This window comes from Camelus dromedarius, chromosome 36 (assembly GCF_036321535.1).
Source record: "Camelus dromedarius isolate mCamDro1 chromosome 36, mCamDro1.pat, whole genome shotgun sequence".
NCBI lineage: Eukaryota > Metazoa > Chordata > Mammalia > Artiodactyla > Camelidae > Camelus > Camelus dromedarius.
Genome location: NC_087471.1, coordinates 12,704,558 through 12,728,820, shown reverse-complemented (window position 1 = coordinate 12,728,820; position 24,263 = coordinate 12,704,558). Strand labels below are relative to the sequence as shown.

Sequence of the window (24,263 nt, the reverse complement as noted above, 5' to 3'; positions counted from 1 at the left end):
ACCATGACTGCGGTCCAGAGAAACCCTAACCCATGCAGAGCCAAGTACTCGCCCAGCCTCATTTAAAAAAAAAATCTCCGTAAGATCACTCGAGAGACCTGGGCTTTGAGGACGGTGACATCCTGACGTGACACTGAGAGACGGTAACACACGTGCCTCAGCAGGGATGATGGCAGTTCCAGCAAGGAGATGTGGTAGGTGACAACGTCTAAAGCCAGTCATTCTTGCTGCCGCTTCAAAAGGTCCTTGGGTTGCTCATGTATTCATTCAACCAACATGCACTGAGGGCTGAGCATGGGCAGGGGCTGGGCAGGGACCTTGGGGACGGGGTGACCCAGACCCCAGGACACTGGCCCAGGGCTCGTGTTCTACTCGGGCGTGGACGCCGGGAGACGGTCACCACCCCCAGACGACACGCTGCAGCATAAAACATGCTACGAACCAACAGTAACGGCTCCGTGGGGACACACTGTCACCGCTCACCCTGGGGGCCGGCACCCTGCACACCGGGCCCTGGAGGAGCTCCCCCCGGGCGCGGCGCAGAGTCGGGGGGTGTCCCACTATTTCACAAGTGAGGAGACAAGTCACTCCAACAGCCAGTGGTCCAGCCAAGCCTGGAACCCAGCCACCTGGGTTCAGAGTCCAAGTCTTTCCCCAGGATCGCAGCACCTGCTGTGTGAGGTGCAGCAGGAAGGGGAGGGGCCGCGGGGGTGAGGCGGGGAGGACGGGCCTGTCCCAGACGACCCGACCCGTCCTGTCAGAGCCGAGACCTAACCCTCTTCCCTGCGGCCGTAACTAAAGAGGAGGCGGCTGTCCCCAGGCCAAGCCCCCCCCCCCACACGTGTGCAATTATTTTCTATTACATCCACAGCAAAACTGCTGAGTAACTCTTTCTGTTGTTGAAAAAACTGGGTAAGTGATGCTTTAAATGAATGACTGGGAATCAAAATATTGTATGACAAGTTTAACAAAAAGACATAATTCATCATAAGCCTACAGGACACAATAATGTTTGCAAACCGTCCAAAATTACGTATTTAGTGCTTACTTCACTCAGAGCGTTCCCTTGCTAAGAATCACGGCATTTTTGTCCAAATGACCACGAACAGTGAGTGAGTCAGCTCCGAATTAACAAGGCTGTGAAAGCTCCCATCCTGTTCTTCAGAAGACTGGTGTTTTTGAACGAAGAGAGAAGCAAGCAACTGGTTTCTTTTTAAAACCTCACAATTCCGTCCTTGGCAGATACGCCCTTTCATGCACATCCTGCCACGGTGTCTCTGAGAAGCCCCGGGGTTTCCCCAGGACACGTCTGCCCCTCACCGCTTCCCAGCGTGCTCAGGTCTGGGGGGTCTCGTCCGAACAGAACAGAAGGCACAGCCTCTGTGGCTCTGATCAGAGACTCGCCAGAACGGAGTGTGTCTGTGATCAGGACAAGAGAACCCCAATCTTCACGGCCGGACATGGACTGGGGGACAGAAATCCAGGACACTCACAAGGCCATCTTCTCCCTGCTCACCCCCATGTGACTCTCCTCCTCTGCTCAAACCCTGAACACTTGAGTCCTTTAATCAGAGGTCATCGGTCAGCAGGCTACCGTTTCCCCATGCCCTCCACACAGGTGGGCACAGTCCTGGGGCTGCAGGAGGAGGGGGAGAGGGAGGACACCCCACCCTAGCAGCCCCCTCCCGCCCTTTGTCCCCCACCCAGTTCTCCCCTCGCCCACCACTAACACTCAGCCCCTAGCTCCATGGCTGGACCTCGACCCCTGATGCCTTGCTTCAGGCCCACAGTCGCAGCCCCGGCCCGTCCAGCTTAGTCTCGGCCAGAGGCAAGTTCCTCGGGCATTTCCACTAACAAGCCAGGAGCAGGTGTCGGGGGTCCCATGTCTGCAGACAGGCCTGTGACAAGCCAAAGGGCCGCCCCCGGGACTGAGCTCACTTCCTTGTGAGACGTGGTGCTGAGACCCTCCTGTTGGACCATCACTGCCCTCCAGGCCCTGGCCTGAGCTGAGCTCCAAGCCTCGGGGCCCAGGACCCAGCAGAGCCAGGCGCTCTGACGTGCCGTGCCACCTCCACCGTCTCGGAGCTCTGGGTGACCGAGTGGGGCAGCCCTCGAATAAAGCCACAGCTCCTAACACTGGTGGAGACGTGACTGCGTGGCTCCAAGAGGGAGGAAGTGGCTCACAGCTGGATCAAGTTCGTGACACAGTCTGTTTTTAGTGGGGCCGGTCTGGGCCCTGGAACGTTTCCCAGAAAGTCATTACTCGGGAAAGGGACCCACTTTTGATTCCCGGGGGGAGCTGGCCTCGGTCCATGAGAGACCGCCTGGTGAGACAGTGTAGATGCCACTTGGATGGCCAGATTTTGGTAGGTCACTACTGGAACCTGCCTGCCCCTTCCTCCCCTCAAGGCTGAGCCCACGCTGATCCCCAGGGGACCCGCTCCTTCCGGAAACTTCCATCTGACGGCCTGACATCAGAGAGAAGCTCAGAGTCTCCCAGGGACTTCGTTCACTTGGTCTTAACGGGCGGAACTGTGGCTCCAACGAGGAAAACGCTCCGTGAAAGAGAAGAGGCCAGAGGGTGGCAGGACCTCCCCTCGTGGCAGGGGCTGATCTTCCCAGCTGACGTCGGAGGAAAGGACCCTGATGACTGGACGTTAGTCCGAGGGACCCTCGGTGGCTCCGCACTGGGGTGGGGTGGGGGGATGTCTGTGCTCCACCTGTCTGGTGACAACGGCACATGGCCCTTCCCTGTGTGGCCCACAGGGCACGCTGGCCTGGGGACTGACGAAACCTAACAGGCAAAGACAGGCTTTCCTCATGAAGCCTGCGCCACCCATGCTCCTCACAGAGAGCGCCCACAGGCTCGGAAACGCGGCTCATTTCCACGGCCCACAGGGGGAACATGAGCGTCACGGACAGGAAGGACTACCTGAGACGTGAGCATTTTTTTTCTGCTGTTTGCTTTCAAAGGAGGAAAAAATTTTTCAATAAACAGGAACACCTGAAGGTTATGGAGAAAATTCAAGGCTCGTACGTGGTCTGAAGCACGTTTCATGGATACACGGCAGCACCGCTGGTTTTTATGGAAACATGGCAAACGCACTGTCTACGGGGAGACTGAACGCTGGCTGCGATGCCTTCGGTCTCCCTTCCTGGGATCGTGTCAGGACAAGGGCCTCAGATAAAAGACGGGGACGTAAGTGACACGGTTCTTCCTTTTTCACATGCTTACAGCACATGCTCGGACATCAACAACAACAGTTACTTTCAATTCTCTAAACAGTCCGCGCTGTCTCTCCCTTGAGAACTCACTTCTTCCTAGAAGCCATTGGTGACCTCAGCTAACCCTGCAGGGCTGTTTGGGCTGGGGTTTCATTCCTTGAAAATGCCTTCTATTTGGTTTTCGGCATGAAATTCTTACGACTAAAGGACATGGAAGTTTACAAGACATGATGTGAACGAAGCCCTATGTAAACTGTAACCTCCTACTTCAGTTTTAACTTGTGTTGTTCTCTAAAATAATACAACTGTGTGACTTTATCCAAATTCCCAAGAAGACTGCGCTGCGTCAGGCTGGCCACAACCGTTGTGAGCAAAGCTGGTTAAAGGGGGAGGCGGCTAAGTCCTGCTGGGGGGTGGGGTGGAGGCGGTTCCTCGAGTGTGTTTCCTGGAGGCTCCGGTGCTATAACCACCGCTCAGGTTCTGAGAGGCGGCAGGTGCAGAAGGAATGAGTCAACAAACAGACACGCTCCTCTCTCATCTCCGTCGGGAACGTCACCAGCGTCCTGACCCCAAAGCTGCCAAAGGGAACAGAAGAGCTGCAGGCAGCGCAGGTGCGGACGGGCGCACGCGGGCACATTTACGAGACTCGCAGACGCTCTCAGCGGAGGACGAGCACAGAGGTCCAAGCGTTCCATGTTCCACTGTCCCCGAGTCGGCAGGAACGGGAGGGCAGGATGAGGGAGTCCCATCCAGCCGTCTGGAACGGGGCACCTGCTGCTTTGTGCTGTCTGGCCTTTTTTTTTTGTTTAATAGACTAAGCTTTTGTCTTTGTTTTCCTTCCTCACTTAATTGAGGCATCATTGATAGACAACACTGTATTGCTTTAAGATACAACAATGATACAGGACGCGATCCCAGGACTGCTGAACACTCCAACTGCACCGTCAAGGTTGACTGGCCACACAGAACACCAACGTGATGGAAGCTTCTAGGGTCCACTTACCTCGACGTAGGAGATTGGAAATATCCCTATCCTGTCTGCCAGCATGCCCTCCGCCCAGTTCACGTCCACTCTGCGGATCACAGTCAGGACGTCATCCTGAAGAAAGAAGGAGCATCAGTCCACCTGACCCCAGGGGCTTCCCCAGCGTCCCTCGTCACAGAGGGACTCGGGCCGCGGGAGGACACGGAGCTCCCGGACGTGAAGGCGGGGTGCTGGCGAAGTGCCTGGTCACCATCAGTCAGCCTGGCGTCCTCTCAGGCCAGGCAGCTGGACGACCACGAACCCCTCCACGCGAGGGGCCGCCTGCTTCGTTCGTTCAGACCCTCAAATCCCCCCTGGCCCCCGGAACTTCTATTTTGGGTGGATTCTCTGATCCTCTCCCTTCTCCCTGATAATACACCAAACACTCATTTCAGTGCATAGCCTACTGCTTTTCTTTACTGAAAAACACAACATTCTGCTTAAAATTCCAAAGCATTTTATCAATTCAGTGGATAGAGTCTGGTGTGTTTTTCAGCAGAGAAATTTACATATAAAATAAAGAAGTAATGATGTTTCATTTTGTAATTCATAATTCGGGGAATTAAAATCCCTGAGTGGCACACATGTGCCCTGAAACGTAGCTGAGAATTACACGGAGGCTCTAAATCCGAAAATGATACCACACAGAGCACCAGTCAAAATTACCTTCCACAGAGATCAGTCCCTGCACAGAATCACGGTCTTCGTGACTCTGAGAAGACGGCTCCCTGGTGTTTTAAGAAGCACAGGGACAGAGTTCACATAAAACCACTGAATCTCTTTGCAAAAGGAAACGAGAGTGCTGGCCCACGTATTCAGGTCCCGAGAAGAGCCGGCCAACAACCCCATCTAACTTTACCTTTGCAAACGGAAGGCAATCTTTGTCCGCTTCCTTGTCTTTTACTTCGAAGTCATAAAGTGCTTTGCACTGAGGCGGGGGCTGAGGTAACGGTTTGATAATCTGCACAAAATTGGTGGGGAAAAAGCCGTGGACCCCATTGACTTCCCCGTGGTACCAATTTTCATCCACTTGTCTCCGCAAGATGATGATGTCGCCTTTACTGAACTTCAGGTCCCCAGGCTCCTTCCCTTCGTAGTTGTACAACGCTTTGGCACACGGTAGCTGAGGTGTCCCCTTGAGGAAAGAAAAGAGTCTTCATGAAAGAATGGCCCAAAATGTCTCAAAGTTCAACTCTATTATTTCATCTATATTATCATCACTGTTACCACAAATCCATGCTTTGCCCTAGGAAGAAAGTATCACATAAACAACTATCTGTGAAATGACTGGATAAAGAAGCTGTGGTATATCTTTACAATGGATTACTACTCAGCCATGAAAAGGGATGAAATAATGCCATCTGCAGCGACATGGATGCACCTGGAGATTGTCATTCTAAGGGAAGTAAGCCAGAAAGAGAAAGAAAAATACCATATGATATACTTACACGTGGAATCTTAAAAAGGCACAAATGAACTTATTTACAAAACAGAAACAGACTCACAGACTTACGGCTCCTTGGGGGAAAGAGGGTGGGAAGGGATAAACTGAGAGTTTGAGATTCACATATAGAATAGATAAACATATAGATCTACATATAGACTATATTAACAACAAGTTTATACTGCACAGCACAGGGAACTATGCTGAATAACTTGTAGTACCCTAGAATGAAAAAGAATGTGAAAAGGGACATACGTATGTGCATGTATGACTGAAACATGATGCTGGACACCAGAAACTGACACATTGTAAACTGACTACATTTCAAATAAACAAACAAACAGACAGACTGTGCGTGCGTTGCCAGAAAGAGCAAACAAAACCAACATCACGTGAGAGTAAGGCAGCAGAGCACCCACGCCCGCTGAGACAGTGTCCTGTCCGCAGCCTAACTCCATGGGGCTCTCAGCACACGGAAACGCCAAGCCAGCCTCCCAGGCGTAAAATTCAAAAACTAAAAAACTTAATTTCTGATATTAGTGACTCTACTCAACAGGATAAGTGACAAGCAGCAAGAAGAGAAACTTACAGAGAAGCGCAGTTCATTAGCTCACTAACTGCTCTTAAGTCTGGTTGACCGGAATCAGAGCTACACTTTTGGGTAAAACGTTTCCCACTGCTTCTGACTGGGGGTGGGGTGGGGGCAGAAGACCTCGGCCCCTCGGGACCTCGAGTGTGCACGGGGCTACCCTGTGCCAGTGCGTGCGGGACGGTCCCCGGTCCCCACTGCCGCCGCTTGGAGCTTCTACCCCGTAACCACCGGCATGCAGACCTCACAGCCTGAACGCCATGGCCCGACGCTGCCCCTCCCTGCTCCGGGAGCACCAAGGCTGACGTGCCAACAGACGAGGTCTTCAGTGTCACTGATCACATTATGGTTTTAAATGGCAGCTTTAAAATGTGTGTGTGGCCCCAGGCAAACTAATCACCAAACAGACCAAACGGGAAACTTCCCGATGGCCTGCGGGTGCCCGTCCTGGTGCACCAGCTGTCACTTTAAGGCGACCTCTGGCCTCTCTGGGTCACGGCTGCCTACTATGTCCAGAGGATAAACGGCAAACCAAACACACCCAGACTTTTGCTGAACAACATTCCCGGGCTCCAGCTTTTCACAGACTGACTCATTTATCCACCGCCCGGGGAACACTGGCCGAGCTCTGCCTTTTCACCCGACGGAGCACCAGTGCTGCATCCTGCGGAGGACGGGGCACAGACATTCTCCTGGAGGGACGGGTGTCAGACGGCACGACACCACAATGCAGGGACCGCAGGGCCGCAGGGCAGGAGCCGTGCAGGGCAGCAGAGGGCCGGGGCCTAGGGGCGAGGGGGTGGGAAAACGAAACACCTCCAGGGGGAGCACCACACGGCCAGGTCTTCAAGGAGACAGGGCTTTGCAGGCAGAGCTGGAGCAGAGGAAAGAGAAAGGCGGGCGCTCCTGGGGATGCAGGGCAGAGGGACCGGCTTTGCAGAGCGTGCGATGCTGCGGAGGAAGCCGGGCGGGCGGGGGCCATGTGCGGGGGGCCTGAAAGGCAGGCTGAAGGGTCTCCATGCTGTGTCCTTTGGCTGATGATGAGCTCCCCGGGTCAGCAGCTCAGGGCGGCCCAGGAGCCACGCAGGCAGGCGCACTGGGTCGGAGGGTGGAAGCGCACCGTGTGAAGCACAGGCCTGAACGGGCTGAACTTAGGTTTCGTCTTTGTAACGGAGTAGAGCAAGGGGACAACTCCCACGGCTCCCCGCCCCCCCCACACGCAGACCAGTTCTGCACCCTGATGGCCACAGAATGTAGTAATGCAGGTTTTAAAAATTAGTTTAGTTTCTAGACAGAGATTGACAGCCTGGCTATCTTGTCAGCCAAATGTTTTTTGCTCAGTATTTCTGTTTGGCTTAAGAGGAAGAGCCAGTTCCTGGCTCTCAAATGACAGCGGCTCGTCCAGTGTGTGGTTACTGGGAGCTGCTCCAGGGGAAGTCAGGACCAGAGCCTTCCAGAAGTCCTGCAGCCTTCAAGAGCCCTCTGCCCTCTGGACCCTGCCTGAAGACCCTGCCTCTTGTGACAGGACCCCTGCTACCCTTGACCTAGCCTCAGAAACAACTCCCTCTGGTTTCCCCAGAAGGGGGCGCCCAGCAGGACGCCGGTGCAGCACAGTCCTGGGAGCTGGGGTCACCGTCTAGGCCAGGCCCAGCCTTGGGAAGGATGCCTGTGGCTGTCCACCTGCACAGAAGCGCCTCACCGCAGTGCCCACTGTACCGTGTATTTCCTGAAATCTGCTGATCACAGGTTAACAGTATTTCACAAGGCTTTTCTGAGGAAACAAGTCAGTAAACAAGCAATAAACATTACTATGAGAGACAGACGGAGCACATGCAGGAGAGACAGAGAGATGATGGAGAGATGACGGAGAGATGGAGAGATGGAGGGGTGGAGGGGTGGTGGGGGGATGGAGAGATGGAGGCAGAGCCGGAGGACTGACAAGCACGGCCGTGAAGCAACATTTGGAACACAGCCAATGGGACCTCGATCACGCAGCCCTGGAGCCGGGGCCCCAGCCCGGCCGCTCACCTGCTGTGTGATCCTGAGCAGGTGAACCTCTCTGAGCCTGATTTCATCCCGTGGGGCGCAGTGAGGACTGAGTGAAGGGATGTGTGTAAACCACCGAAAAACGGCCAGCAGGGAGGCAGGGCTGCGCGTTTGCACGACCATCGCTGATGTCGCCGCCCGGCAGAAAGCCTGTTCCCCGAGAAAACAGGGCTCCTGCAAACGTCTGTCTCTGCAGCCGGACACTCCTCCTGCTCACAGGGTGGTTGCGCTTCTAACGCACGCTCCCTGTGCGAGGTTTGAGGGCCGCTCCCCCAAGGAAGGGATCGGGGCTCCTAGGTGGCCTTCCTGAAGCACACACTTGCTTTCTAGCGGAACCCACTCGTCTTCTGGTTGAACAGAAGAAATTACAGACCCACTGACACGCACCGATTGACGGGGCAGCATTTCCTGCGCGGCTGTAGTTCATCTGGACAGAGCTGATGTAAGGCCCTAGGCACCCACATGAATTAACTGGAAATCCTATTACAAACTCGGTGACAAATAACTCTGTTTGCCAGTGTGGTGCTCTTCTCCACCTCAGTTAGCTCTGTTTGGCCCCCTCTGTCCAAATCCAGGCCAAACGTATGCCCCAGGACATAGACTCGGCACTCAGAACCGCCCTGGGCCGCTCCGAGAAGAGACGTGTGAGGCTGCTTTGTGACACGCTGGGCTGGGGTTTGCTACCTCACGGGTCACTTCCACACACAGGCGGCCTCACGGACTGACTCACATTTCCACCACAGCAAATCCACTAAGTGCTGCTAAAATCATCCCGCACTCTCAACACAGTGAGGGCAAGGACAAAACTTCAGGTGACGGTGACGTGTCTCGCAGCCAGCCACGACACCTCCCCGCGACTACCACCGAAGCTTCCCCAGTCCCCCCGACACGCCAATGAGGTTGCTTCCGGGAGCAGAGCCACAGAGCAGGAGCCCCAGGGCGGCCACCCCACCCCCAGCGACAGCCGTGCACGTGGCGCGTCCCTCTGCCTCATGCTTTTTCAATTAAATCCTAAGAGGCGAAAAGGCCAGTTGGTTTCAAACGTTTCCCAAGAAGGCTTCTCGTATTAAATGAAACGAATTCCGCTCTGATTTCAAACCAAGCAAAGTTCACTGATTTTTAAAAGACTTACTTCCCACAGACTGTGGATGGTTAAGGATAAATGGTTACACAACAGACCAGGTTTTCCTCCTGCAACACCTGAGGGATGAAGCCCAAACAAGCCTACGACTGACCTCACGGGCAAGTGCATCCGGAGCCCAGGCCCTCCCGGGTCACCTCCCGGGAAAGGCCTGGGAGTCGGGCACCCTGCCCTCCGTGCCCCGGACCGGCTTTCCAAACGGCTGCCTTTCCCCTGTCTCCGCCATCCGGCCGCGGCCCTGGCATCCACAGGGCTTACGTTTCACTTGGCTCCACATGAAAGGGAGGCTTCAAAGGACAGCAGGCCAGGGGGACGGTGATGCGGCGGCTGTCACCCGAGCCGCCCTGACCACAGAGCTCGGCACTCCAGGCACGTGGGGTTTTATCCCAAATCTTAATCGAAAATACATTTCCCTAAGCAGTGACTCTTCTGCTTGTACAGAAAAGGGTAACCATGAGTGGGCCAGTTTTACTTTGCAAATAATGTCTGCTTCCACGTTACACACACGGGTGTTTACAGGACATTAAAATCCTCATGAGGCCAGCACACCAACACTTCTGATCTGATGTTTTACACCCCGTTTCTGTGCCATCAAGCGCATTCCAATGTATCTGACAAAGCGCTGCTGGATGATGTAGCTGAGATCCCAGCACATAAATAAAACATTCACCGCCAATTTATTTTACAGACTGTAAATGCCAATGCCCAGATACACATGCAAGACAGCCTCTCTGAATTCAAACTCCTTCATGCACTTCTTACTGCTTCATAAAGTAAAAAAGATTCAATGACCTACTAAAAAGAATGTTCAGAAAATACTCCTGCCCCAGGACCGGCAATAAAATGTATACAATTTAATAATTTAGTTGTGTCTCAGCTGGCATGAACTCTGGCAGATTGCAAGCTGAGTGTCAAACCCTTCCAGGAAGAAGGGGGCACAGAGAGGGAACCGAGGCGAGGGGCAAGGCACACAGACAAACAGGCAGCAGGATGGCCCCGGAAGGGGCTTTACAATGCTCCTTGCGCAGCAAGACACCGGGCGGCTTTCCCGACAAAGTGAAACGTCTATCAGGATATAATCACAGCATTTCATAAAACATGGATCCTTTAATAGTTAGGGGGTCTTAAGTCCTGATCTCAGAGTCTGGGGGTGGGGTCACCTCTCCTGCTGTTTCCCACCTGGGTTCACCCAGCTGCTAAGGCCCCAAGGCAGCCCCACCACGATGCCTCTGTGCCCCCCCATGCTTCCACAGCCAATGCATCTGCAAGCCTGCGGGCTCCACCTTCAAAACACATCCCATGTCAGTCCACCTGGTACCACATGCACTGTCACCAGCCAAGGCCACCCTCTCTAATGGCCACTCTCCAGACTGGAGTCTCCCGTCCACGCTGTCCTGCCTGTTAACCTCCAAGTGGTTCTCCCTGTGCTGAAGATAAACTGTCAACCCTTCTCACACCCCCGAGGCTTTCCAACACTAGCCCTGCTCCCCTTCCGCCTCCCCCGCACCTTCCTCCTCCACCTGCACCACTGCCCCAGGCTCTCCTGCCCCAGGACAGTTCTGGAAATGGAACATCGCCCAGGTCTCTGCCAGGCACAGCAGGGGGTCTCCCTGACCTCCCCCCACAGCCTCCAAACCAGCCCCCTACTGTCCCCCCCCCACTCTTCCACCTGCCCCCACCCCTGGCATTCATCACACCAGACGTTGCCCTCCTCAGTCACTTGTTGGCTTGAAAGCTCTGAAACACCGCGAGTTGCCCTGATCAAGCCCATGTCCGTGCCCAACAAGCCACAGGCACTCAGTGTGCGTTGTTGTGTTTTATAAGTGAAATGATTGTGTCCTCCCCAAAATTCACACGCTAAAGCCCCAACCTGCACCGCGATGGTCCCGGGGAGGGGCCTTTGGGAGGTGATGGGAGTGGGATGAGGTCACGAGGGCGGGGTTCTCGTGATGGACTTAGTGCCCTGATTAGAGGAGCCGCCAGTGAGCCCGTCTGCTCCTCCCTTGCCCCATGCCTGTGCATTGGGAAGTCGTGGGAGCACGTGCTCGAGGTCGGTGTCTGCAGCCCGGGAAGACTGTGCCCACCAAGGACGGAACCTGCCAGAACCTCGGTCTTACTTCCCAGCCTCCAGATTCGCTTAGAGTAGCCCGAACGCACAAACACACTGGTCAAGCGAATGAACAGGTCACCAGAAAGTGACCTGGACGGGCGGCTCTGAGACACCCCAAGGCCCTGCAACTGTCTGTCCTTCAGGGTGGCCCCGTCCGCACCAATAACTTGAGTGAAGGTACTCAGGGCACGAATGTGCCGGGACACAAGCCCACAAACGTGCTGGACGACAGAAACATGACTGGGAGGTTTTCACCGATGATCAGCATGGACCAAACAAAGCCCGTCCTCACTAGGGTGGACGCAAACCCGGGTACTTCATGGTTTAAAGCCTCTTGCACGGGTACAGGAAACCACAGTGCACCTGCCGTGACAGCAGACTGAGCAAAACACATGCAAGGCCCTGCTGTCAACAAGCTCGGGAGCCGCCGCCGGTGACGTGGATACCACGGGCACGTGGGTCTGCAGGACGAAGCGCTGCGACAGACGCTCCATGACTGCCGTCACTGACACGCGGAGAGCCAGTCCGCCCGTGCGTCCAGCTTACGAGGGACACTGGTGACACGGTCTCTGAGTGCAGAAGGTGAGTGCCCTGGAAATTGCGCAGGAAGGACTGCAAAGATTCGGGAAGAAACCACCAGGAAGGAGGCTGAGCGCAGGAGCAGCGTCAAGCATTTTCGGCGCGGGTGCACGAGCCACACGCAGCACAGCCCACAAGGCCGAGTCATGGCCACTCCCCCCACCCTGGACATGCTGACCACACTCACCCTGGTGAGGGGCATCTGATCCCGAAGCTCGCATGGGCGCTCAGGCCTTGGCTCCCGCACGTGGGGGCCTCAGGAGTTACATTTTAGCAACAGTGAACCTGACCCCTGTTTTGAGGTGTAGAATCCTGGGGTGCTGGGGCTGGAAGGCACCTGAAGGGTGATTCAGCCCAACTCCGCGTATCGGGACGAAAGGTGAGCCCAGCCTCAAAATCATGCAGCGCTTAGCGGCACCGCCAGGACCCGAAGACCTGAGAAGACGTTACTTTTGGGGGCAGAAGGGCTCTGGCAAACGAGACGGAGTGGAGAGCCTCACCCTGGGCTGGCTAAGTGGGCCGACTTTGGTCACAGGGTGACCGGACGGAGGCAGAGGCAGAACGGGGCCAGTGCGGATGCCGATGCAGAGGCTGCACCGTCAGGCCCCGAGCAGACGGTGGACGACCCTGGCCAAGGGCCTGTGGCCTCCAGACGCGGGAAGGGGCAGGAGGCCCTCCCAGAGCATCCAAGGGCACTGGGCTCGGGGTCGGCACAGGGGACTCCCGGGGTCTCTGACCTCCAGGACTGTAAGATAACACGTGTGTTGCTTTAAGTCACTACGGGTGTGGTCGTCCTTTAAGGAGCAGGACAAAACTGTCACCATGTGAAATCAACAGCCAACACACTAATCTGGGGTCCAAGGCCCCAGGGACAGATCCCCCCTCCCCCACATCTGTCTCTGCGGAACTCCGGGGCGACGGGGGTGGAGTAGGGTGCAGCCGGGCGCCCCGAGACCAGCCGCTGAGGGCCTGGTGCATGGACGGCCCCGCACTGACACTGAGCAAGGCCGTCCTCCGTTTACTTTAGCTCATTCTTCAAACCACATTTGCCTCCACGTGAAATAAAATTCACCTTGAAAACGTGGTAGAGCGTTCTCCTTGAAAGAAACAGGTGGACTTTCCAAAAGGCATCGTGTCTGAATCCTGTATATTTTTTTTCTAAAACATATTCTGCCCACTACACCATCCCAGAAGCCTCGGTGTCCCTGGGAGGTGACAGTGGGAACGCACACTCCTTCGATTTCCAGTCTGCAAGGGCGTCTTAGAGGGGATGTGGCCGTGTCAGGCCTTAGATGGATGCAGAAAGGCCGTCCACACGTGGACACAGCCTCTGAATGGCCAGCCAAGGAGCCATGGACATCCTGCACAACCGGGGAAGGTTACCAGCAGGGAGGGGACATGAACCCCCTGGGACGCCCGTCACCACCGCCGGGAGGGAGGGCAGGGCGCTCAGTGTGTCAATGACAATGTGGGTCCAGCCCACCCTGCCCTCCCCACCCTGATGGTTGTGTTTCTATTTAGTTGGTTCAGACTTCGGTTGTGGCCCACCTAAGTGAGTGAGATTCAGTAACACCCCCCCAGACACACGGTGAGATGCTAAAACAACACTAACTCCCACCAGATCCGTGTGCACGTGAAGCGGACGCCGACCCGTTCAGGCTATGTCTTTGTCCATTTTAGCATGACCACGCCCCCACCCCTCCAAAAGCAACTTCAACCCAACACCTGCAGGCACTTCTAGTCCCCAACTTTTAAAATCTAATCTAAACAAACAAGCACTTTAAACAAACCCTCCAGCATCCCAGGCTCCCACCGGCGGGAGGAAGTCTCAGCTGGCCGTGACCCCGGCTGGGCTCTCGTCTCACGCTTGCTCCAGGGAATGGACGACGCTGTAATCTTTTCCGGGTGACGTCAGTCAGATCTGAAAGGAGCCCAGCCCAGGTGCTCAGGGAACGCGCACCCTGTCTGGGCCGAGCCGGGGAGTCTCTCTCCACACTTGTCGGGGACCACAGTCCTGTAACTGCTACGCCAGGAAGGGGGTTCGGACACCATCCACCCCACTCCTCTTGTTTTATGGAAGGAACAGAAGTGCAGTATCTTTTCTCTCCCATTGCAGCTAAGCCCTAAACCCCTGCTACCTGGAGCCCTCGCGGGTGGGCCAGGCGCCCCGCGCTGCCCCAGGTAAGGGCCGGAACAGGGCCGGGGCTGAAAGTCACAGCCTTTCTGTGAAATTCATCCCCTTCCTTTCCTCCCAGGGTTCGCTGGTACCCCATCTCCTTCCCTCCTCTCCCCATCTCTGTCCCATGTCCAGAATTTTGTTTTTAGCAATCGCTTTGGAAAAACCTTTTAAAAGAGGACTCTAGAAGATTCATTAATAAGATCTTTTAGGTACCAAAGAAATTAAAATAAGGGTGAGATCTGAGGCACCCTGATACGTGAGTGTTAACGTCCCCCCACCCCAGCCCTCTCCCAACTACACATGGAAATTTCATGGACATTTAACTATATATATGCTGTCCAGTTTTTATTTTTTGTTTTTGTTTTTTGTGCTAGGACCACCTCACATGAGACCTACCCCCTTAACAGATCTGTAAGTGCACCCTCAGGCCCGGTAACCAGAGGCACCGTCCGCTGGGCAGAAACCGAGGACAGCCATCCTGCATCATTGACGCTCTCTGTCCTAGGACCTGCGTCCTTGCTCACCCTGCCCTTTGAACCTCGGTCCTCTTACTCCCATCCTTCCAAGACCGTGGTGCCGGAGAACAGGGGACAGGGACCGGCAGGAGGTCCCAGGACCCGGGGGACCTCAGGGTCACCCAGCTGGTCCCTCCTACAAGTGGCCTCAAGGCTCGAGGGAGTCCATCTCCCCCTTCATTTCACCAACGGACAGCCACCCTTCCCGACCACATTTTTCAAACTAAGAATGAAGTTGTGTGGTCTGACCAGAACAGTCCTCGCCTCTGCTCCCACGGCTCCCCAAATCCCCTGACTGGGCCTCGCTTCTCTTTACGGTTCTCACACCCCACAGCGTGTCCGCCGGCACAGCGATACTCTGCTGGGCGGCCCTTGCTGCTGAGGGCCGTGTCTCACCTACGCAGTGACGAGGCGGCGTACTTCTCTCATTTACTGCTGCCTCCCCAGCGCCCAGAGAGCTGCGCCTGGCAGAGCCTAAGTATTCAAGTCATTTTTGTTGAGTGAATGAATGGAGTTTTTGCGGCTTATGTGGGAGAAGGAAATGGAACATTTGAAATGGAGACAATTCTGGAAAACCTAAATGTGTGGTTACCAAACTTACACTGCATCTCCTCGAGCGCATGCTATCCGCTTACTATCTTAAAGTTTTTTGTGTTTCACTCTATAAGGGAAAAGAAAGATAACACATTATGATGGCTGATTGGTCAGATGCAGCTGATTTCTGTATTCAAACCAGGTAAGACAGTGGGCATTTACAAAACAGAGTGACCCAGAAAATCACTCACTGAGCAGGTGCCTGTTCACGAGGAGGAGCGGAACAGGACCCACGTGGGGGATAAAGACCCAAAACAGACTGCCTTCCAAAGCAGTCTTATCTCCTAACACCACCTTGAAAGTTCAAAAGCCCCCACCAGCGTTGTGCCGGAGGCCCTGGGAGAATGGAAGCTAACGTACGTACAAACCGACCTCCACCAGCTGAAAATAAGACACTTCATTGGTCTCCCCCCCAGGTTCATTTGGGGATTTTCAGGTGCAGTCTTGCACTCAAGTGACTTACAGAGGAAAGGGGTCTCCCTAACACAAGCGACTGGCTTGGTTCCCCGTCAAGGACCCCACTCCTTCCAGGGCAGGACAGAGAGGCGGCAGCGGTCCAGACGTCAGACGTCCCCTCTGCTTCCCCAAAGAGACCACACCAAGGCGTGGGTTAGCCGGCCAGGCGAAGGGGACAGGTGGCTCTTAGTCGTGTTTCTCAAAACATTTTAATACCTGCTGAAATTTTTTTTAAAGTCAACAAGAAACAAGTGAGCAAGGACATGACCACTGGAAGCCTTTGCCAAGGAAAGAAGTTACGTACAAAGGGACGGCTCACTCCCAGGACATCAGGACATTTACGAGACAAATCAGAGCTGACATGCTCTCCATCAGCCCGGCTCACGGGGACGTCTGTTTGTTTAGTAATAGCTCCTGTCACACTTTCTGCCCAAATCTGTGACCTGGGGTCGGGGGTGAGGGGCTGAGAGCCTGAGCACGGTCCTCAAAGATTCAGGAAACCCACTTGCAGACACACGACACGAGGCACCCTGTCGGCAGGCGCCCAGGACCCACACCCCTGCCCTTGAAACCCACTTGCCGGAGCTGAAGCTGCCCTACCGGACCCCTGCATCCTCCCAGCATACTGGGCCCCTGCATCTTCCCAGCAAAGTGGAAGCCCGCATCTTCCCATCACATCGGACCCCGGCATCTTCCCAGCACACCGGGCCCTGCATCTTCCCAGCAAAGCGTCTGCTGAAGGCATGGTAGTAATACTCTTTAGTCACCCTAAGTTATAAGCTGTTTCCAGCTCCACCAGCAATCCCAGGGGACATCACACACACACATACCAACACAGGTCTGACCTTCCAGGCTTGAGGATCCTGGAAAACGAGGTGGTGGAGCCTGGAGTGGCGTGGGACCAGCAAGGCTGGGAGGTCAGCCCTGGGCTTCACTCCATCACCAGCTGCTCCGCCTCCCCGAGCCTCACGTGAGAGGAGCTAGTCTCCTTCTGAAAGATTCACTGAAACTGAGCAATGCAATGGTGTCCTAAAGACAGCGAGAGCTCACGACCCTCAGCATCAGTCCACGGCAACCAGGCATCACCCACGAGCCACTATCCCCGGACTGTGAGCAGACAGGACTCCTAACCACCCAATCACCCGAGGGGCGAGACTGGGTTATTTTTCACATGCAGGGTTCATGTGAAATATGCCAAGACAAATTCTGCGCCCAGCCACTCCAACCACACAACCCTCCCCTCCTGTCCCGGCCTCCCCGGAGACCCCAGGTTCCTCCCCCCAGACAGCCACGGGGGCCGAGCAATGGGGCCCCAGAAACCCAGGCGCTGAACCAAGCCTGTTCCCCCAGCAGCAGGACCCTGGGGCGGCCACACCGCGGTCTCGGCAACCGCCTCTGAACACCCTTCCCGGATTCACAGCACACAAAGTAACGAAAACGTCATTGTAACCATTATAATTCCCTGAAAACCTGATGGGAAGAAGAGCCACATCTAACAACACTGACATACCCAAAATCTTTACAGCTTTCCTGGCTTATTTAATCATTTCCACCCGCCTGCCGCAGCTCAGTAAGTTCTCCATGGAAAGCTCTGCGCAGGAGCAGCCAAAACCGGCCAAACAATCTCTCCCACCCTCCCTGCGCCAGTTTTCTGGGTGTGTGTCAAGCTTTCAGCAACAAGTGAACACATGCTCTTTTCTCCTCCAATGTTTTGGTGGCTGCGTCACCAGGGAAATAGTTTATCAACGCATCGCTGGTAACCAACTTTCTCAATGGAATTACATAGCCAGCGTGACATTTCAACAAGTGAGGTATAGTGGAAAAGCAGAAAGAAATTTACACACACACAGAATTTCTGGGAATACAACGAAATGGCCTCATTCTAGCAAAGATGGCTTTGGCGTAAACAGTTATTCTGAAGAGACTCTTACCGGCTCAAGTAGAAGTTTTTGCAAGTGTCTAGGCGGAAGCACTCTGGTTTTCACAATCCTATTTCTGACGAACATTCAAGTGCCCCCAGGATAGTGGCCACTGATCCCAATAATGAACCCAACGCCCTCCCCCAGCCACTTACATCCATCCGCCCAGGAAGGATGCTCTGCCGTCAGCCGGCTGCGTCGTGGGGCAGCACGGCCTCAGTCCCAGACCATTAGTGCACTCCCTCCCCGAGCTGAAAATAAAAGCCGCATCTCCCTGCACGCTCAGAGGGAGTGGGCACGGGGAGGAGGGGGGGATAAGCTCTGGATCCCCCACTACCACCAAGCCTAGTTGGCTGTGTGCTCCTGGGCAAACAGCTCAGCTTCTCTGAGCTTCGTGTCTGTGTCGTGGCTGAAGGGAGAACAAGTGTACAGACATCCGAGGCTGCAGTGCTTCCCCAGCTACACTCGGGTTAAAGTTCTAAGTCTCAGCAGGAACCCCACGTCAGCCTCCAACAGAAGAACATGGGGACCCCTCTCCCTAGGGGTACGTGGGGGACAATTTCTCCTTTCACACAAATCAGCGGCTGCAGCCACCCCAGGGCAGCAGCGTCCTGCTCCAGTAAACACAGCCAGCAAGTCTGTGAGCTGGGACTGTCACTCCAGAACGGTTCCCGCTGGGACAGACAGACTGTGCCCAGTCACCCAGGATGCTCAGACAGCCGTGCAGCTGAGCAGTCATCCCAGGGCAGGCCTGCCTGGGAGCACGTCCCTCGGTGGACGTGGTGAGGAGGCAGGGGCTCCACACGGTCCACCCACCACCTGATGCGGAGGCCCGGGGTCCGGGAACTGGACCCGAGGACAAGGTCTCTATTCAGAGCCCAAGACACACTCGCTTGCTGGCCCCAGAGGACAGGGCGCCAGCCTGGGGAACAGCCGAGCAGAAGTCGGACTCGCAACCTGACGAGTCTTTCCCAGGTTTACGTACCTCTCATATTACGGGGTTTTTCTGCCTCTTCCTCCCTGGACATTTGGTAAAATCTTCTTTTCTCAGCCGTGCTAAGGCAGCCTAAGTGGTGGGGCTTTTGTTCACATTTGGGCCAGAGGTGTAGAGAGCCATCCTGGCAGCTGGCATGTGAGCGGCTGAAAAACTGTCCCCAGAGAACCTCCAAAATATTAAAAGAGAGACAGACAGACAGGGACAGACACACATACCCAGAGACTATGAAGCCAAGACAGTTTTCCATCTAAACATTTTTCTGTACAGTTCAAAATGACTGAGTACGTATTTTAACCTTTTTGTTGTGAAATAAAGCCCCCACAGCAACACACACAGAACAAGACGTGCAGGTCAGTCACCACGGAGGGAAGCACTCCCCTAACCGCTGCCAGGTCCCGAGATGGAGCCTGTCAGAACTGGACGCCTCCCGGCAACCAGCCCCTTCCTTTCCCAAAGGCACAGTCAGCCTGCCTCTTTCGTGTCTGTTGTTTTTGTTCTTTTTCTGTATATATGTGTGTGTGTGTGTATATATATATATATTTACTGAAGTATAGTCAGTTTATAACATGTCAATTTTTAGCCCATAGCATAGTAGTTCAGTCATCCATGTACATATATATATATTCATTTTCATATTCTTTTTCACCATTGGTTACTACAAGATATTGAATATAGTTCATAGCAGCACTATTTACAATAGCCAAGACATGGAAGCAACACAAATGTCCAACGACAGGACTGGATAAAGAAGCTGTGGTATATTTATATAACGGAATACTACTCTGCCATAAAAAAGAATGAAATAATGCCATTTGCAGCAACATAGATGGACCTGGAGAATGTCATTCTAAGTGAAGTAAGCTAGAAAGAGAAAGAAAAATACCATATGATATCACTCATATGTGGAATCTAAAAAAAAAGCCAAATGAACTTATAAAACAGAAACAGACTCACAGAAAACAAACATACCATCATTCTGCCTCTTAACCTAACTCCGCATTCTTAGACACAACGGTTCCGCGGTCCTTTTTTAAACGTCGCTTAAGGGAGTCACAGTCTGTGTTCTTGTGTGTCCAGCTTCTCCTGCTCCACATCATGTGTGTGAAATTTATCCGTGTCGTTACAAGTACTTGTCCGTTTATTCCTTTACATCAATGCATATTCCACTGGACGAACGTACACCCTGTCCGTCTAATCTTGGGGAACACCTGAGTTCCCTCCAGGTTTTAGTTACTATGAATGTGCTGTTATGAACATTCCTGAACACGTCTTCTGTACACACTTCTGCTAAGTGTCTACTAAGGAGAGATCGCTGGAGTGCAGGGTATATGCACACCATGCATGTCTGTAGATCACACCAGCCTCCTAAAGTGGCTGGACCAATTCACCTTCCTCACTGGGAGAGCCAGAAAGCACCAGCTGCCCCAAGTCCCTGCCATACTTGGCAGAGTGCAGTGGCATCTCATGGTGGTGGTACCTCCCATTTCCCTATAAAAAACTATGTTGAACACCTTTTCAAAAGCCTGTGATATTTTAACTCTGTATATTTTCATCCCAGCAAGACACTTTCTATTCTACATAATCTCTCCATAGTCATATTTGTGGTTGTAGCATTTCTAACCACCTGGGATAATTTTTCTCTTCCCTAAATAACACCATCTAATAATATATTCTTAGGCTAAAATCTGTTGGTGACAAAATCTTTCAACTTTTGCTTGTCTGAGATGTCTTTATCTCACCCACCCTGCTGGAGGGTGTTTTTGTTGGGCAGAGAACTCTCGGTTGGCGGTTACTTTGTTTCCACACTTTGGAGACATCATCCCATTGCCTTCTGACTTCCACTGTCTCTGCTAGGAAGTCAGCAGTCAATCTCAGCGTAGCTCCTTGGAAAGGAATTTGTCTTTTTTCCTCTGGTTGCTTCTAATTTCTTCCCTGTTTTTGCTTCCATCAGTTTTACAGCATGACTAGGTAGGAGCTGTGTTTTGTTCATCCTTCCTGGTGATTACAGGATTTCTGGAGTTTGCAGACAGAGGTTACCTATCATTTAGAAAGTTCTGAGTGATTTCCTATTCAAATACTCCTGTGTTCCATGTGAGCTCTCACCTGCTTCCAAGACTTCAGTTATAAGCAGACTAAAAGTTCTCACCACGTTCTGTAACCTCTCTGTATTTCTCATCCTTTTGCTCTCGGGGTTTTATTTTGCATGTTTCTTTCACCTGTTTTTCAGGTTGCTAAATCTGCCCTTGGTTATACCTAATCTGTTGTTAAATCTAATCTCTGCATTGTCAATTTGATTATTGTAATTTGCAGTTTCAGAACTTTCATTTGGTTCTTATTTATACTTCCCAGTTCTCTTGAATTCTTGTCTTTCTTCAAAAATAGTAAACAGAGGGGAGGGTATAGCTCAGTGGTACAGTGCATGCTTAGCATGCATGAGGTCCAGTGTTCAAACCCCTGCACCTCCATTAACAACAACAATAAAAACCTAATTGCTTAACCCCCCCCAAAAAAAACCAAATAATAACTGTCTTAAAAACCAGACCAAAACCAAAAAAAAATTTTTTTTAAATAGTAAACATAATAATTTTAAAGTCTGTTTCTCATACACCAAACTGTGAAACTTCTATGCATTTTTCCATCACTATCGTTTTTCTGGGTTTTGGTAACGTTGTCTTTCCTCCTCCAGCGTTTGCTCATTTTTGATTGTCAGACGTCATTTTTGGTAAATCCTTAGCAGAAGTAATTTGAGGGCTAGGATAAGGTCACACTCCCTTAGAAAGGATTTAAGCTTGTTCCTGCCAGACGGCTGCAAGACTAGTACTCTGCAGCCTCCAGGGAATGAGATGATCAGAAGCGGGGCCTCCACTCTCCTCAATCCAGGCCCCATCAGTCTTCACCATCTTATAAACCTCTCCAATGCCTCAAACTAGAATATTATTTAAATTTAAAGATTTAATTTTTTTAGAAGCAGTTTTAGATTCACATCAAAATCAAGAGGAAAATACAAAGACTTTCCAGATGCCCTCTACCCCTGCACGTGCACAGCCTCCTGCAGTCAACATCCCACCAGGTGGTACATTTGTCACAACCAAGGAACCTGTGTTGACACATCATAAAGGCGCAAAGTCCATAGTCTACATTAGGCTGACTCTTGGTGATGTCCATCCTATGGGTTTGGACAGAGGTACAATGACCTGTATGCATCGTGACAGTGCCACACAGTGTCCCCACAGCCCTAAAACGCCTCTGAGCTCCGCCTGTTCCTCCCCTAGTCCTCACCCCCGGCAACAATGGTTTTGTACTCTCTCTACAGTTTTGTGTTCTCTAGAATGTCACAGCTGAAATCATACAGTAAGCAGCTTTTTCAGATTGGCTTCTTGAACTTAGCAAGATGCATTTAAGATTCCTCTCTGCCTTTTCATGGCTTGAGAGTCTGTTCCTTTTAAGTGCTGAACAGTATTTCAATACCTAGGTGTACCAGAGTTTATTTCCCCATTCACCTACTGAAAGCCATCCTGTTGCTCCAGGAAGAAATTTTTTTACATTTTAACTTGCTTTCCAGTCTTCCTTAGCAGAAGGAAGATAACCTAGTCCACCACCCTCGACCCGTGTTTTATTTTAACACGCTGATCATTTGCTGTATCTCCTCAAGTCAATCCATATATTAACCCATGAATTCGTCTACCAATTGCTTTACTTTTGTCCAACAAGACACGTTATTCTCAACTATTTAAAGTCCTTTACATCATTTTGGTTATTTCATTTTTAAAATACTGGAAAAGAAACAAAGTAAACAAAAGTCAAGTTAAAGAAGACACAGAGGGAAGGCCAAGTGAATACACAAAGGTGGCATCTCTAAGCCAAAAAGGCAGGTCCTTGGAAGAAACCAACCCTGCCCACACCTTGATCTTGGACTTTCAGTCTCAGAACTATAGGGACGTAAATTTTTGCTGTTGAAATAAAAAATACAAAAAAGATAAAAAGAAAAGAAAAAGATGAAATCATCTGTAATCCTATCATTTTTATTTTTAATTTTACAACAGCCCTCCCCAGAATAATGGTGTTTGTGTTACGTTTTATAAAACAAACCAAATCTGAATAGCATAATAATCCTTTAAATATAAATAAAATTATTCTTATTTTCTATTAAAATCATAAACAGACCTGGTACTCTTTCCATGAGTAAACGATGTAATTTTCCTAGCACTTTTTTTTTAGAAAACTATTCTATCTTTTCACAACATGAATAAAAGTTAACTCTTGACTACAGGACACTGGGGAAGAGGAAATATAAAAAGCTCCAACAGTTTGCTCTACAAGAAAACTATGTTGATATGCCTGTTCGAATTCCTAAATAAAAAGTGACATCTCAAAATGAGAAAGTTCTCTTTTGAAAGGAAAACAGAAATGTTCCATAGTAGTGGTTTAGAAAAATCAGTTGGTCCAAAGTTATGGCATCTAATAAGATTTCCACCCTTTCTAGCAATATTCTTGAGCTGGACCTCATGGAAAGGCCCTCTGTCTCCACCTTTCCTTTGCTCCCTATAATCAGAAGCTGTCAGCCGCAAATGAATACTATATACACCACATCCCTAGTCATATTAATACTAGCGTTCTCCTTCTGTGATGCATATAACCTATGCACAGAGGAATGTTAGATCACCAAGTTCTTAACTTCTTTCATGCTGTAGGTTTCCATAGGGCTGGTCAATACAAACATGTATTTAAAATTACACACCTTGGAAAATGTCCAAGAATATATATGTATTTGGTTTTGCTCAGACATTTTGTATTATATTCAGCATAATATATATTTATGTACCAACATATGCATCCTGATTTGCATAATATTTGGAAAGAAATTGGCGTTATTAGAAATAGTGCATCCCCTGAGGTCCTGGGTTCAACCCCCAGAACCTCCATTAAAATGCGTAAGTAAATAAATAAACCTAATTACCTCCCCCCAAACAAACAAAAAGAACCCCAAAATAAGTAAATAAATAAATTTTTTAAAAAAAGAAATAATGCATTCCCTATGGATATAAAATTTAAAATTGGCCTTTTACAGATCATCCAACTTGTCTTTATAATATATATAAATATACTAAGCAAAATGAATATTAGGAACGGAAGAATTAATACCGTCAAAACGTCAACACAACCAAAAGCCACCTATGGATTCAATGCAATCTCCATCAGCACTCCAACGCCATTTTTTACAAAGGTAGCAAAAACATTCCTAAAATTTACATGGGAATCACAAAAGACCCCCAAAGCCAAAGAAACTCTGAGAAAGAATAAAGCAGGAGTCATCACACGTCCTGACTTCAAGTTATACTGCAAAGCCATAGTCATCAAAATAACGTGGTGCTGGCGTGAAAACAGACAAACAGCCCAAGGGAGCAGAACCGACAGCCCAGAAATGAACCCCGTCGTGCACGTTGA

The 24,263-nt window shown here is 51.6% G+C and overlaps 1 protein-coding gene across 2 annotated transcripts in view; it reads right to left on the bottom strand.

Annotated features, from left to right (window-relative positions):
* SH3RF1 (SH3 domain containing ring finger 1) overlaps positions 1 to 24,263 on the bottom strand; it is a 107,131-nt gene that overhangs the window by 36,027 nt on the left and 46,841 nt on the right. For both annotated transcript variants that reach the window (XM_031442072.2, XM_031442073.2), the window contains exons 3-4: positions 5,109 to 5,384; positions 4,229 to 4,324 (exon numbers count right to left, since the gene is read on the bottom strand). In XM_031442072.2, coding sequence (XP_031297932.2) covers positions 4,229 to 4,324; positions 5,109 to 5,384 — 372 coding nt within the window. The remainder of the gene's footprint in view (positions 1 to 4,228; positions 4,325 to 5,108; positions 5,385 to 24,263) is intronic.